Source organism: Heptranchias perlo, chromosome 5 (genome assembly GCF_035084215.1).
Source record: "Heptranchias perlo isolate sHepPer1 chromosome 5, sHepPer1.hap1, whole genome shotgun sequence".
NCBI classification, from domain to species: Eukaryota; Metazoa; Chordata; class Chondrichthyes; order Hexanchiformes; family Hexanchidae; genus Heptranchias; species Heptranchias perlo.
The window spans coordinates 132,882,365-132,898,414 of record NC_090329.1 but is presented as its reverse complement, the minus strand read 5'-3'; the positions used below and the strand labels follow the sequence as shown (position 1 = coordinate 132,898,414).

General features: G+C 48.4%; 1 protein-coding gene across 1 annotated transcript in view; it reads left to right on the top strand.

Moving 5' to 3' along the window:
• LOC137322209 (dynein axonemal heavy chain 8-like) overlaps window positions 1-16,050 on the top strand; it is a 1,675,662-nt gene that overhangs the window by 140,264 nt on the left and 1,519,348 nt on the right. The window contains exon 7 of the mRNA XM_067985325.1: window positions 8,209-8,369. Within this exon, the coding sequence (XP_067841426.1) occupies window positions 8,209-8,369 (161 nt within the window). The remainder of the gene's footprint in view (window positions 1-8,208; window positions 8,370-16,050) is intronic.

The following is a 16,050-nucleotide window of genomic DNA, read 5'->3' as shown; positions in this document are numbered from 1 at the left end:
TGGGCAAATTATTGGAATCAATTCTGAGGGACAGGATAAACCGTCACTTAGAAAGGCACGGATTAATCAAGGACAGTCAGCATGGATTTGTTAAGAGAAGGTCGTGTCTGACTAACTTGATTGAATTTTTTGAGGAGGTAACAAGGAGGGTCGATGAGGGTAGTGCGTTTGATGTAGTCTACATGGATTTTAGCAAGGCTTTTGACAAGGACTCACATGGAAGACTGGTCAAAAAAGTAAAAGCCCATGGGATCCAAGGGAAAGTGGCAAATTGGATCCAAAATTGGCTCAGTGGCAGGAAGCAAAGGGTAATGATTGACGGGTGTTTTTGTGATTGGAAGGCAGTTTTCAGTGGGGTTCCACAGGGCTGAGTACTAGGTCCCTTGCTTTTTGTGGTATAAATGATTTGGACTTTAAATGTAGGGGGCATGATTAAGAAATTTGCAGATGATACAAAAATTGGCCGTTTGGTTGATAGTGAGGAGGAAAGCTGTAGACTGCAGGAAGTTATCAATGGACTGGTCAGGTGGGCAGAAAAGTAGCAAATGGAATTCAATCTGGAGAAGTGTGAGGTAATGCATTTGGGGAGGTCAAACAAGGCAAGGGAATACACGATAAATAGGAGGATACTGAGAGGTGTAGAGGAAGTGAGGGACCTTGAAGTGCATGTCCACAGATCTCTGAAGATAGCAGGACAGGTAGATAAGGCGGTTAAGAAGGCATACGGAATATTTTCCTTTATTAGCGGAGGCATAGAATATAAGAGCAGGGATGTTATGCTAGAACTGTATAAAACAGTGGTTAGGCCACATCTTGCGCACTGCGTACAGTTCTGGTCACCACATTACAGGAAGGATGTAATTGCACTAGAGAGGGTGTAGAGGAGATTTACGAGGATGTTGCCAGGACTGGAGACTTTTAGTAATTTCCCTGCAAATTTGCTCCTCTATATCCTTTCCATTAGTTGGTGACCTATAGAATACATGCAGTAGTGTAATGGCACCTCTTTTATTTCTTAACTCTAACCAAATAGATTCTGTCCTTGACTCCTCCAGGACATCCTCTCTCTCCAGTACTGCAATATTCTCCTTAATCAATACTGCCACCCCGCCAGTCCTTTCCTTCCCTATCTTTCCTGAACACCTTGTATCCAGGAATATTTAGTACCCAATCCTTCCCTTTTTTGAGCCAGGTCTCCGTTATCGCCACATCATCGTATTCCCATGTGGCTATTTGCGTCTTCAGCTCACCAACCTTGTTTACCACGCTTCGTGCATTTACACACATGCACTGCAAACCAGTCTTAGACTTTCTTGTATTCTCTCTTAGTCTGATCCCACCTAATACTGTACTACTACTTGTTCTAGTGCTATCTTTCTCCCCCGATCCTTTGTGCCCCTTGTTTCTCCTTTCCATTGCTACATCCTGGTGCCCACCCCCCTGCCAAATTAACTTAAACCCCCCCCCTCCACAGCATTAGCGAACCTCCCTGCGAGGACATTGGACCCAGCTCCGTTGAGGTGCAACCCTGTACAGGGCCCACCTTCCCCAGAACTGGTCCCAATGCTCCAGGAATTAAAAGCCCTCCCTCCTGCACCATCTCTCCAGCCACGCATTCATCTGCCCTATCCTCCTATTTCTATACTCACTAGCGTGTGGCACCGGGAGTAATTGGAGATCACTACCTTTGAGGTCCTGCTTCTTAATCTCTTTCCTAACTCCTTAAAATCTGCAGGACCTCATCCCTCTTTCTACCTATGTTGTTGGTACCGATATGGACCACGACCTCTGGCTGTTCACTCTCCCCCCCCACTAGAATGTTCTGCAGCCGCTCAGTGACATTCTTGACCCTAGCACCAGGGAGGCAACATACCATCCTGGAATCACGTCTGTGGCCGCAGAAACGCCTGTCTGCTCCTCTAACGATAGAATCCCCTATCACTATTGCTCTCCTGACCTTTCTCCTCTCCACCACCCCCCGCCCCCAGACAGCTGAGCCATCCATGGTGCTGTGGACTTGGCTCTGGCTGCACTCCGCAGAGGAACCCTCTCCCTCAGAACTGAATACTGGTTAGAGAGTGAGATGCACTCAGGGGACTCCTGTACTACCTGCCTGGTCCTCCTTGTCTGTCTGGCAGCTACCCAGTCCCTCTCTGCCTGCACTCTCTTAAGCTGCGGGTGACCACCTCCTGAAATGTGCTATCCACGATCTTTATTTGCTTCCCTCTGCCGCCTCCGGTGCTCCTCTAGGTCTGCTGCCACCGCCTCCGCCACTCCGAGTGAGTTTAGGCCTTCGAGCCTCGACCTTTATTTGCTTCCCTCTGCCGCCTCCGGTGCTCCTCTAGGTCCACTTCCGCCGCTCTGAATGAGTTTGGGCTTTTCAGCCTCGACCTTTATTTGCTTCCCTCTGCCGCCTCTGGTGCTCCTCTAGGTCCGGTTCCGCCTCCTCCGCCACTCTGATTGAGTTTAGGCCTTCGAGCCTCGACCTTTATTTGCTTCGCTCTGCCGCTTTGAGAGGCTGGGGTTGTTTTCTTTGGATCACAGGAGGCTGAGGGGTGATTTAATTGAGGTGTACAAAACTATGAAGGGCCTATATAGAGTGGATAGGAAGGACCTATTTCCCTTAGCAGAGATATCAATAACCAGGGGGAATAGATTTAAAGTGATTGGTAGAAGGATTAGAGGGGAGCTGAGGAAAAACTTTTTCACTCAGAGGGTGGTGGAGGTCTGGAACTCACTGCCTGAAAGGGTGATAGAGGCAAAAACCCTCATTACATTTAAATATGCACTTTTCTCCTCTCCACCACCCCCCACCCCCTCGTGATCTCTATCTCTCCCCTCGTGATCTCTTTTTCTCCCCCTCGTGATTGCTATCTCCCCCCCTCGTGATCGCCATCTCTCCCCCTCATGATCGCCATCTCTCCCCTCGCGATCATCTATCTTGCCCCTCATGGCCGACCCTCTTCCATGATCTCTTCCCCCCCCCCACCCCGGTGATCTCCATCTCTCCCCTTCCCGGGATCTCTATCTCCCCCCCCCGCGATCGATCTCCCCCCCGCGATCTCTTACCCCCTTCGATCTCTATCTGTCCCTCACTCTCTCTCCCACCCCCCCCCACCCCCGCAATCTCTGCCCCCTGATCTCTCTCCCTCCCTTGCTGCCTTGCTCTGAGCCCCCGCCTCCCCTCCACGATCTTCTCAACAGCCTTCAATCTGGCCGACTGCTGGGTGGGAAATGGAGTAAAAAAATTGTGCAAGACCTCCGCCTTCCTGGTATTTCCGGGTTTCTCAGCTGACGCACCCCTGCTCCCTTCCCGCCTCCCCGTAAATATCGGGGCCGTGACTTGGGCAGACACATGGCAGATGAAAATTAAGGCAGAGAAGTGTGAAAGAAGAAAGAGGACAGGCAATATAAACTAAATGGTAGAATTTTAAAGGGGGCGCAAGAACAGAGAGACCTGGGGGTGTATGTACAGAAATCTTTGAAGGTGGCAGGACAAGTTGAGAAGGCTGTTAGAAAATGCCTACGGGATCCTGGGCTTTATAAACAGAGGCATAGAGTACAAAAACAAGGCAGTAATGCGGAACCTTTATAAATCACTGGTCAGGCCTCAGCTGGAACATTGGGCATGATTTTATCATGGCGGCGGGATGTCAGTGGGGGTGGGGGAGGGGGTCAATGAGCATATGGGAAACCCGGAAAAAAAATTCCTACCTTTTGTCGAGCAATTGCGACGTAATTGATGCTCATTAATGTGGTTTCCGGGTTTGGCATCCCCAAACTGTGCAGCGGGCCCACTCGCATGATGTGCTGTGAGCTGTAGTATTTAAAGGGCCATTGCCAGAATGGCTTTTGTGCGAGAAAGAAGATACTGAGAAGATAGAGCAACAGAGGAGCAAACCAGCACCCAGGTTCAGTGACTCCTCACTTGAGGTGCTACTGGCCGGGGTGAGGAGGAGGAGGAGGGAGTTGCTGTACCTGGTGGACAGGAGGATGTGCCCTGTCTCTAGCACCAAGAAGGCCTGTCTCGAGGTGGCAAAGGAGGTGACTAGCAGCGGCAGCATCTCACGCAGTTGGCTGCAGTGCAGGAAGTGCTTCAGTGACCTAACCCGGTCAGCAAAAGTGAGTACAGTCATTGATTTAACTGCATTGTATGGTGCACATCACCCCTCCTCACACTCTGCCCTGCGAAGCCTACTCCATCACATCACTCCTCACACGCACTTAAGGCTCATCATCAACTTACCTTCACTGTCTGTGCACTTCTTCACCTCCCCATTTGTGCACACAGCACTCCCATTCACTCCAATCCTAATGCAATGTGATAGATCTGTTGTGTAGTCACCCTCTGATGCATCTCTTTCATTGGCAGCCTCACCCAAAGCAACTCATCCATCGGGTGACTACTTCACCCTCACTCACTCACACGTCTGTACTTTCTCCCCTTGTAGGAGACGAGAGCTCAGAATGCACGGGAGAGGGCGAGGACTGGAGGGGGCCACCATAAATAGTGGTCCTCACAGAGGCGGAGGAGGAGGCCTTGGAATTGAGCCGGACTGTGGAGCGCCTGGCCATCGCGGATGCTGAGACTGCCACCCCGCAAATGTCTGGTGACAGAACTTTAACATTCATCATGCACAACTTGAATTGACGTTATTAATGTTTGACATGTTGCACACCTCATTATGCTCATCGCAACATTACATCTATGATGATTCTTAATACTGCCTATGTTTTCTTCCAGGCCCTTCAAGGACTGAAGATGTGAAAGGGGCGATTCCTCAGAGAAGCTCCCTGCCTCTGAGGGTGTGCCGTCACATCTTAGCCATCCACCAGCGCAGATTCTCACACCTCGGTGGGTCCTATTAGAGAGGTAGTCGGGTTGTCTCCTGGTGAGCCACCACACACAAGTGAGCACGAGCAGACACTGGTGGCAGGGGCAGCTGTGGAGAGTCCACGTTGGTGGGCACACACCTCTTCAAGCTGGACAAAGATGCTGGACCATCCTTGAAAAGGAGAATGATTGAGGGACAGCAGCACCTTTGCGAGGTACTTGAAAACATACCACCCACACTCTCCACAATAGCGGAGAGGATGGAGGAGTCCACCTCCAGCATTAATGCAATTAGGACACAGGTATGTGTGGGAATGTCTGTGATGGAGAGAATGGCAGCCTCCAATGAGCTTCAAGCACGACTCACAAATGAGTCCATTCAGGCCCTGACAATGGCTGTGCGGTCTCTGGATACCAACATGCCTGCCACCTTAAACAGGCAGACAGATACTTTAGCCGTGGCCTTAGAACGCGTAATAGATCTGCTCCAAACTTTTGTCCAGCAGGGGGGCAAGAATGATGGGACCGTGACCCAGGAGATGGATGATGGCGAAAGGGGACATGGAAGTGGGGACGCCACTCAAAGCGCTCCTACATCTCACCCGTTGCCCCCCCTCTCAACCAGAACCGCAATGCTGCCTTCTCTGCAGATGGCAGAGTCTGCCTCTGCACAGGTGCAGGTGGAGCAGTCTTTGGCGGGACCCTCACGGGCTCCAAAACCCAGAGGGTGTAAGCCAAAAGCATCTAAGCAGTCAGGGCATGAACCTGAGCAACTTGCCACCACCTCTGCTGCAGCCACAGGGGATGCACCATGTAGAAGTAGTAGGATGAGAAAGGCAAGGGTTTGCACAAAGGTGTCTGGCAGGATGTCAAGTTTTTCATTTATATTTGGTTTTTGTTCAATAAATGTTGTAATTCTCACCACCGCTGCCATGTCTTGCCCATTCTTGAGTCCCTTTGGTGAAAGCGCCCTTTCATGTGCTTCATAATGAACGGCGAGCCTTGATGCCACCCATTGGGTGCGTTTACAGTGGATGTATGTGTGGTTGTAGAAATGTTTTGTGCGGGGTGGGGGGGCTGCTAGTGTTGGTGCTCGTTCCAGATTGTCTGAGAACCTGACTATCTTCACTTTTCAGATCTTAGGAGAATCTATCAAATATGAGTGACTCCCTGGTATCACGAGCAGCCAGGTGAGCCGCTGCTCTGCCGATGGGTTGTTCGTCCTCATCCTCATCGTTGTCATCGTCGTCCTCCTCCTTCTCCTCCTCTTCTTCAGTGTTGATGGCAGATGCGGATGCTTCTTGAGCGCAAGGGAGCTCCTCCACCTGTAACCCTCTCTGTTGAGCGATGACGTGCAAGACGCAACAGATGACTATTATTCTGCACACTTTCGCTAGTGCGTACTGAAGGGCTCCCCCAAATCGATCCAGGCACCGGAAGCACATCTTCAGCAGTCCTATGGCTCGCTGTATGACAGACCTGTTGGTAGGGTTCCTCAGAGGTGTCATGAGCCACGTCTACAGGGGGTATCCCTTGTCTCCAAGGAGCCACCCCTTAAGACTGTTTTGTGCGTGGAAGAGGGCTGGGATGTTTGATTCTTGCAGAATGAAGGAATCATGGCAGCTGCCAGGGAATTTGGCACACACCTGCACAAACCTTTTCCAGTGCTCGCAAACCAGCTGCACACTGATAGAGTGATATCCCTTTCGGTTGATGTACAGGCCTGGAGTTGCTCGGATTGCTATATGTGTGCAATAAATTGTGATCTGCACCCTTGGGAAGCCAGCCAGAGAGTGGAAACGCACTGCCTTCTCAGTCTGGCTGATGTCGTCGATGGGGAAGATGACGTAGTGGAATGACCAGCAAAACAATCCATCCGTGACCTGTATGTGCCGACGACTGAGAGACCTTGGTGATGTCACCGGTGGTGCCCTGGAAGGATCCAGAGACAAAGAAACTGAGGGCAATGGTGTCTTTAACTGGCAAAGGCAATGCGTTGCCACCAGGTCCAGCTGGGAGCAGCTCTGCATGAAGGAGCCTGCAGATGTCTGCGATCATCTGGCGACTCCCTCTGAGCCTTCGTAAGCACTGCTGCTCAGCGAGGTCCAGGAAGCTCAGCCTCTGTCTGTAGACCCTCTCACGAGGGTAGTGCCTCCTGCGACGTCGGGCCTGCCGTTCTCTCTGCTCTTCTGCAGATCCTTGTAGTGCACCTCTGTCTTGTGGAGCTGCAACTCCCAGAACTGCACGCCGTGGCTGGTGCTGATGCTGATGTGCCTCCTCCTCAGATGTACTGCTGAGTACAATCGTTGCACCCCCCCCCCCATCCTGATGGTGTCAGTTTGAGGGGGTCCAAAATGTAGGTAAATATGTGTGAACACAAGAATTCCGAGTGTGAACAAAGAAATCTGAGTCTAAACACAAAGAAAACCCAGCCAAAGGTTTGTCTGAGAGAACTGTGCCCTGCTGCAAAAACTTACCTTTGTCAACCAGTTGATTTAAATGTCCAAATGGCCGCTGGCTGCAACTCGCCTCCGTTTCCATGGTGTGTTTCAAAGGCCACGGGAAACACGTTAAGTCAGAGTTAAAATCCTTTCCCTGCCTCAATACACAAAAAATTAACCAGTTCAACAAGTTAACTGTCTTACTCACTGCTTTAAATATGAGCCCGTCAGCTTTAATTACCGGCGGGACTTCCGGCTTCCTGAAGCGCGTGCGCACCCAGATGTGTCTGGGTCGAACGCGGAAGTCGGCGGGTTGGAGCCGGGATTCATTCCCACTCTGGAATTCTCCGATTTTAATTGCCCCCCACCCACCCAATCTTGGGGCTAAAATCGTGCCCATTGTGTCCAAACCTGGGGACCACACTTTAGGAAGGATGTTGCGGCATTGGAGAGCATGCAGAGGAGATTTCCTAGAATGATACCAGGGATGAGGGACTAGAGAAGCTGAGATTGTTCTCCTCAGAGCAGAGAAGGTTAACAGGAGATTTAATAGAAGTGTTCAAAATTAGGAAGGGTTTTGATAGAGTAAATAAGGAGAAACTGTTTCCACTGGCAGCAGGGTCGTTAACCAGAGGACACAGATTTAAAGTAATTGGCAAAAGAAACAGAGGGGAGTTGAGGAGAATTTTTTTGATCCAGCGAGTTGTTATGATCTGGAATGCATTTCCTGAAAGGATGGTGGAAGCAGATTCGATAGTAACTTTCAAAAGGGAATTGAATATGTACTTGAAAATGAAAAATTTGAAGGGCTATGGGTAAAGAACAGGTGAGTGGGACTAACTGAATAGCTCTTTCCAAGAGCTGGCACAGGCATGATGGGCAGAATGGTCTCCTTCTATCCTCTATGATTCTATGATTCTGTATTTCTTTTAGGTGCAAAAACAATTCTTGATAAAGCTGTAGTGCTGAAGAGTGAAGAGGTTGATCTTTCTCAGCTACGTTCATTCGAGCAAATAACCGCTGCAGCATCCAACCCAGAAATGATTTTAAAGCTTGAAAATTTACTCTTGATGTGGCACAATCAACTAGAACAGGTTTGTGTTTAAAAGCTTTATCTTGAGGATTCTTTTAGCATCCTGCCCTAAGATAATAAATGTAACAAGATTAATGTTTAATTTTCCTCCTGCACCGCAGAAATACGTGTGTTGGAAGGAGGTGATGTTATGTTGCAATTTGCCAATTGTTCTCTGTCTTATAAGTAATGTGTCAAAGTTTTATTCGGACTTCATAATGATTTCCCATATAAGCCCTGAAATTGTAAACTGAGCAAATATGAGGTAACGGTGGCACAATTTGCAGACGCACTTACGCCCGTAGGTCAGGGGCGAGCCACACCAAATTTTGCAATATAAGCTTCACCCCTCATTTGACTGGGCTACAGCGAGAGCTTGGCCTGCGGCACATTTCACTGGGGATCACAAAATCTGGAGAGGGAACAGCTCTTAAATGGCTTCAGCTCACCAAAAAGTTAGCAACAGAATATTTCCCTAATTGTTCACAGTAGCCCAGTGGAAACATTAAAGCAACATTGCTCCATTTGATGCTAAAGAGTTGGAGGTTCTGCCCAAAAACAAATGCTCCATTTGGGGCTAAAAACCACCCTCCAATAAAAACACAGGTGAATGGAAGGAGGTTGCCAATCAAGTGAAGCAGTCATTCAGCTCCCTCATACTTGGCTGAAAATAAGGAAATGGTGTACTGGTATCATAGTATCATAGTAGGATACAGCACAGAAGGAGGCCGTTCGGCCCATTGTGCCTCTGCCAGCTGTTTGAAAGAGCTATCCAATTGGTCCCACTCCCCTGCTCTTCCCCATTGTCCTATAATTTTTTTCCCTTCAAGTATTTATCCAATTCCTTCTTGAAAGTTATTATTGAAACTGCTTCCACCAGGCAGTGCATTCCAGATCATAACAACTCCCTGCGTAAAAAATGTTTTCCTCATGTCACCTCTGAGTCTTTTGCCAATCAGCTTAAATCTATGTCCTCTGGTTACCGACCCTTCTGCCACTGGAAACAGTTTCTCCTTATTTACTCTATCAAAACCGTTCATGATTTGGAGCATAGAATCACAGAAAGTTACGACACAGGAGGAGGCCATTCGGCCCATCGTGTCCATGCCGGTCGAAAAAGAGCTATCCATCTTAATCCCACTTTCCAGCACTTGGACTGTAGCCCTGTGGGTCACGGCACTTCAAGTGCATATCCAAGTACTTTTTCTAATCCTTCTACCAATTACTTTAAATCTATGCCCCCTGGTCACTAACACCTCTGCTAAGGGAAATAGGTCCTCCCTATCCACTCTATCCAGACCCTTCATAATTTTATATACCTTAATTATGTATCCCCTCAGCCTCCCTTGTTCCAAAGAAAACAACCAAGCCTATTCAATCTTTTCTCATAGCTAAAATTCTCCAACCCTGGCAACATCCTCGTAAATCTCCTCTGTACCCTCTCTAGTGCAATCACATCTTTTCTGTAATGTGACCAGAACTGTATGCATTACTCAAGCTGTGGCCTAACCAATGTTTTATACAGTTCTAGCATAACCTCCCTGCTCTTATATTCTATGCCTCGGCTAATAAAGGAAAGGATCCCTTTTTAACCACCGTTCCTGCTACCTTCAGGGATCTGTGGACATGCACTCCAAGGTCCCTTTGTTCCTCTACAACTCTCAGTATCCTCCCATTTATTGTGTACTCCCTTATCTCGTTTGCCCTCCCCAAATGCATTACCTCACACTTCTCTGGATTGAATTCCATTTGCCACTTTTCTGCCCGCCTGACTAGTCCATTGATATCTTCCTGCAGTCTACAGCTTTCCTCCTCACTGTCAACCACACGGGCAATTTTTGTATCATCTGAAACTTCTTGATCAAACCTCCCACATTCAAGTCCAAATCATTAATATGTACCACAAAAAGCAAGGGATCTAGTACTAAGCCTTGCGGAACCTCACTGGAAACAGCCTTCCAGTCGCAAAAACACCCGTCAACCATTACCCTTTGCCTCCTGCCACTGAGCCAATTTTGGATCCAACTCACCACTTTCCCTTGGATCCCATGGGCTTTTACTTTTTTGAACACCTCTATCAAATCTCCTCTTAACCTTATCCATGCTGCCGCTATCCCTTTAATGCCATGGGCTTTAATTTTGCTAACAAGTCTATTATGTGGTACCTTATCAAATGCCTTTTGAAAGCCCATGACACAACATCAACTGCACTACCCTCATCAACCCTCCCCGTTATTTCATCAAAGAACTCAATCAAGTTAGTCAAACACGATTTGCCTTTAACAAATCCGTGCTGACTTTCATTTATTAGCCAATACTTTTCCAAGTGCCACGTGATATCAAGAAACGGCTGAGTGCACTGCATACAGCAAAGGCTATGGGCCCCAACAACATCCTGGCTGTAGTGCTGAAGACTTGTGCTCCAGAACTAGCTGCGCCTCTAGCCAAGCTGTTCCAGTACAGCTACAACACTGGCATCTACCCGACAATGTGGAAAATTGCCCAGGTATGTCCTGTCCACAAAAAGCAGGACAAATCCAATCCGGCCAATTACCGCCCCATCAGTCCACTCTCAATCATCAGTAAAGTGATGGAAGGTGTCGTCGACAGTGCTATCAAGCGGCACTTATTCACCAATAACCTGCTCACCGATGCTCAGTTTGGGTTCCGCCAGGACCACTCGGCTCCAGACCTCATTACAGCCTTGGTCCCCCTTCCTTATTTAGCTAGAATAGGCGGTCTGCCAGTGCTACTTGCGCTGTTCAAGGGGTTTAAGAAGAGACAGTTTGTAATGGAGAAGAGAAGCCGGGGGTTATCTTTGCATTGCAGGATGATCTTAGAATAGCGAGCAGTTTTGGCAGAGGTGAGCAGGACCCGATAGTGGCTTATGTGGTCTAGCCAGATCTGGCGATGAATGGCTGAACCAGTTGTCTGCCATAAATGTTCAAGTCTGCGTCCCTTGGACTTAAAGGGGCGGAGATGGGGGCTGTACCAGGGGAATGACCTGGGTGAGAGAGAGTAATGGTTTTAATGGGGACAAGGGCAACAAAGGTAGAGGTGAGGGTGTGATTGAGCATATCAGTAGCTGCATAAATGTGGTGAATGGAGGGCCAAAGACTAGATAGTTGCAAATTTGAAAGTGCCATTGTAAGTGACTCCATCAAATTGAGGGAGTCATAGATGGAACACATATTGGTGCCTGCCCAAAACTCCTGTGCCTTTTTGAACTATAGGGAAAGAACTCGCTCAATGTGCATGAGCAGAATCATGCATGTCAATGCCAGTTACCCTGGCATTAGCCATGAAGCCTTCATCTTCAAGCAATCAAGGGTATTCTACATAATTTGAATCACCACCAGCACAACAACAACAATAACAACAACGTACATTTATATAGCGCCTTTAACGTAGTAAAATGTCCCAAGGCGTTTCACAGGAGCGATATCAGAAAAAAATTGGCACTAAGCTACCTAAGGAGATATTAGGACCAGTGACCAAAAGCTTGGTCAAAGAGGTAGGTTTTAAGGAGCAGAGAGAGGTAGAGGCGGAGAGTTGAGGGAGGGAATTCCAGAGTTTAGGGCCGAGATAGCCGAAGGTATGGTGGCCAATGGAGGGGCAAAGGAAATTGGGGTGCACAAGGCCAGAATTGGAGGAACGTAGACTTCTCGGAGGGTTGTAAGGCTAGAGGAGGCTATAGAGATTGGGAGGGGCAAGGCCAAGGTGGGATTTGAACACAGGGATGAGAATTTTAAAATTGAGGCGTTGATGGACCAGGAGCCAATTTTGGTCAGTGAGCACAGTGGTGATGGGTGAATGGAACTTGATGCGATTTAGTATACGGGCAGCTCAAGTTTACGAAAGGTGGAAGATGGGAGGCCAGCCAAGGGAGCATTGGAACAGTCGAGTCTGGAGGTAACAAAAGCATTGAGATCTTAATATCATCAGGTTTAGAATGGTTATGGAAAAGTACAAGGAACAATCAAGCGTCAATAATACTTAACTGGAGGAGGGCTAATTTCAGTGAGTTAAAAAGGGATCTGGCCCAGGTGGATTGGAATCAAAAATTAGTAGGCAGAACAGTAATTGAACAATGGGGGGCCTTCAAGGAGGAGATGGTTTGTGTACAGAATAGGCGCATTCCCACGAGGGGAAAGGAAGGGCATCCAAAGCTAGAGTTCCCTGGATGTCTAAAGAAATGGAGATTAAAATGAAACAGAAAAAGGAGGCTTATGAGCTTCATAATAAAGTAGAGAACCAAGCTGAATACAGAAAGTACAGAGGGAACTAAAAAAGGAAATAAGAGGGTCAAAGAGTGTATGAGAATAGACTAGCGGCTAACATAAAAGGGAACTCAAAAGTCTTTTATTAACATATAAATAGTAAAAGGGTAGTCATTGGAAGGGTGGGGCTGATTAGAGACAAAAAAGGAGTTCTTCTGGAGGCAGAGGGTATGGCTGAGGTACTAAATTAGTACTTTGCATCTGTTTTCAAGAGGATGCTTCCAATGTAGCAGTAATGGAGGAGGGAATAGTGATATTGAATAGGATAAAAATAGATTAGGATTCATAAAAGATTGGCAGTCCTCAAAGTAGAAAAATCACCTGGTCCAGATGGGATGCATCCTAGGTTACTGAGCGAAGTAAGGGAGGAAATTGCAGAGGCTCTGGCCACAATCTTCCAATCCTCCATAGAAAGGAGAGTGGTGCCAGTGGATTGGAGGATTGCAAATGTTACATCCCTGTTCAAAAAAGGGGACAGTGATAAACCCGGCAACTACAGGCCAGTCAGCCTATCGTAGATGGTGCAGAAACTTTTAGAAATAATAATGCAGGATAAAATTAATTTTTTAAAATTCGTTCATGGGATGTGGGCGTCGCTGGCAATGCCGGCATTTATTGCCCATCCCTAATTGCCCTTGAGAAGGTGGTAGTGAGCTGCCTTCTTGAACCGCTGCAGTCCGTGTGGTGAAGGTTCTCCCACAGTGCTGTTGGGAAGGGAGTTCCAGGATTTTGACCCAGCGACGATGAAGGTTCGGCGATATATTTCCAAGCCGGGTGGTGTGTGACTTGGAGGGGAACGTGCAGGTGGTGTTGTTCCCATGTACCTGCTGCTCTTGTCCTTCTAGGTGGTAGAGGTTGCGGGTTTGAGAGCTGCTGTCGAAGAAGCCTTGGCGAGTTGCTGCAGTGCATCCTGTGGATGGTACACACTGCAGCTACTGTTCGTCGGTGGTGAAGGGAGTGAATGTTTAGGGTGGTGGATGTGGTGCCAATCAAGCGGGCTGCTTTGTCCTGGATGGTGTCGAGCTTCTTGAGTGTTGTTGGAGCTGCACTCATCCAGGCAAGTGGAGGGTATTCCATCACGCTCCTGACTTGTGCCTTGTAGATGGTGGAACGGCTTTGGGGAGTCAGGAAGCGAGTCACTCGCTGCAGAATACCCAGCTTCTGACCTGTTCTTGTAGCCACAGTATTTATATGGCTGGTCCAGTTAAATTTCTGGTCAATGGTGACCCCCAGGATGTTGATGGTGGGGGATTCGGCGATGGTAATGCCGTTGAATGTCAAGGGGAGGTGGTTAGACTCTCTCTTGTTGGAGATGGTCATTGCCTGGCACTTGTCTGGCACGAATGTTACTTGCCACTTATCAGCCCAAGCCTGGATGTTGTCCAGGTCTTGTTGCATTCGAGCTCGGACTGCTTCATTATCTGAGGGGTTGCGAATGGAACTGAACACTGTGCAATCATCAGCGAACATCCCCATTTCTGATCTTATGATGGAGGGAAGGTCATTGATGAAGCAGCTGAAGGTGGTTGGGCCAAGGACACTGCCCTGAGGAACTCCTGCAGCAATGCCCTGGGGCTGAGATGGTTGGCCTCCAACAACCACTACCATCTTCCTTTGTGCTAGGTATGACTCCAGCCACTGGAGAGTTTTCCCCTTGATTCCCATTGACTTCAATTTTACTAGGGCTCCTTGGTGCCACACTCAGTCAAATGCTGCCTTGATGTCAAGGGCATTCGCTCTCACCTCACCTCTGGAATTCAGGTCTTTTGTCCATGTTTGGACCAAGGCTGTAATGAGGTCTGGAGCCGAGTGGTCCTGGCGGAACCCAAACTGAGCATCGGTGAGCAGGTTATTGGTGAGTAAGTGCTGCTTGATAGCACTGTCAACAACACCTTCCATCACTTTGCTGATGATCTGTGCCAATCTATCCTGTACTTCCCTGTTTGAATCCCTACAGCATCAAAATGACCCCAACCAAAGTCATGAACAACATTCTCTGTATTGTCACCGTGGTGCATTATTACTCCTTGACCTCTCAGCAGCCTTTGACATGGTTGACATCACCATAGGTGGTGATGAAAGGAGGAGTGAGAGAGGAGACAGGGAGCGGAGCACGGGATCAGCGATCAAAGGAGGAGCAAGAGATGAGACCGAGAGCGGAGCACGGGATCAGCAATAAAAGGAGGAGAGAGAGAGTGGAGCGCAGGATCAGCGATAAAAGGAAGAGCAAGAGAGGGGAGAGAGCACAGAGCACGGGATCAGCTCTAAAAGTAGGAGCGAGAGAGGAGAGTGAACGGGGAGAGAGGTGACAAAACACCTGAAGTGACGTCAGCACAAGGGAAGGAGCTGATTGGTGAGTAGCTGGTGAGTTTTTTTTTTGGTGAGTTTTTTTTAAGTCTTTAAGTTTATTTCTCTTAAGTTTAGTTAATAATATAATAAATCGAAGCATAGCAGGGCAGCTCAATCATGTGGAATGCACACCTTGTGACATGTGAGAACTCCAGGACGCTGCCTGTGTCCTGAATAACCACAGGTGCAGGAAGTGTCGTTAGTTGGAAGAGCTCGAGCTCCGGATTTCGGTGCTTGAGCAACAGCTGGTGTCACCGCAGTGCATCTGTGCGGCTGGATAGCACGTTTCTGGAGGTAGTCACCCCGCAGCTTAAGAGAATATAGGCAGAGACGGAATGAGTGATTGCCAGGCAGACAAGGAGGAGCAGGCAGGTAGTGCAGGACTCCCCTGAGTGCATCTCACTCTCTCACCAGTATTCATAGAATAGAATCATGGAAAGGTTACAGCACGGAAGGAGGCCATTTGGCCCATCGGGTCTGCGCTGGCTCTAAGCAAGAGCAATCCAGCTAGTCCCACTCACCCGCCATATTCCCGTAGCTCTGCAAATTTTTTATTTTCAAGTACTCATCCAGTTCCCTTTTAAAAGCCAGGATTGAATCTGCCTCCATCACCACCTCAAGCAGTGCATTCCAGATCCTAACCACTCGCTGTGTAAAAAAGTTTTTCCTCATGTCACCTTTGGTTCTTTTGCCAATCACCTTAAATCTATGCCCTCTGGTTCTTGACCCTTGTCCCAATGGGAACAGTTTTTCTCTATCTATTCTGTCCAGACCCTTTATGATTTTGAAAACTATCAAATCTCCTTGCAACCTTCTCTGTTCCAAGGAGAACAACCCCATACTAGTGAGGGAGAGGGTTCCTCTGGGGATTGCAACCTGAGCCAGGTCCACAGCCCCGTGGGTGGCTCAGCTGTACGGGGGGCGGGGGGGGGGGAGGTTGGGGGGGGGGGTGGAGAAAGGTTAGGAAAGCAATAGTGGCGTTTCTGCTGCCACAGAGACGTGATTCCAGGATGGTATGTTGCCTCTCTGGTGCCAGGTTCAAGGATGTCACTGAGCGGCTGCAGAACATTCTGG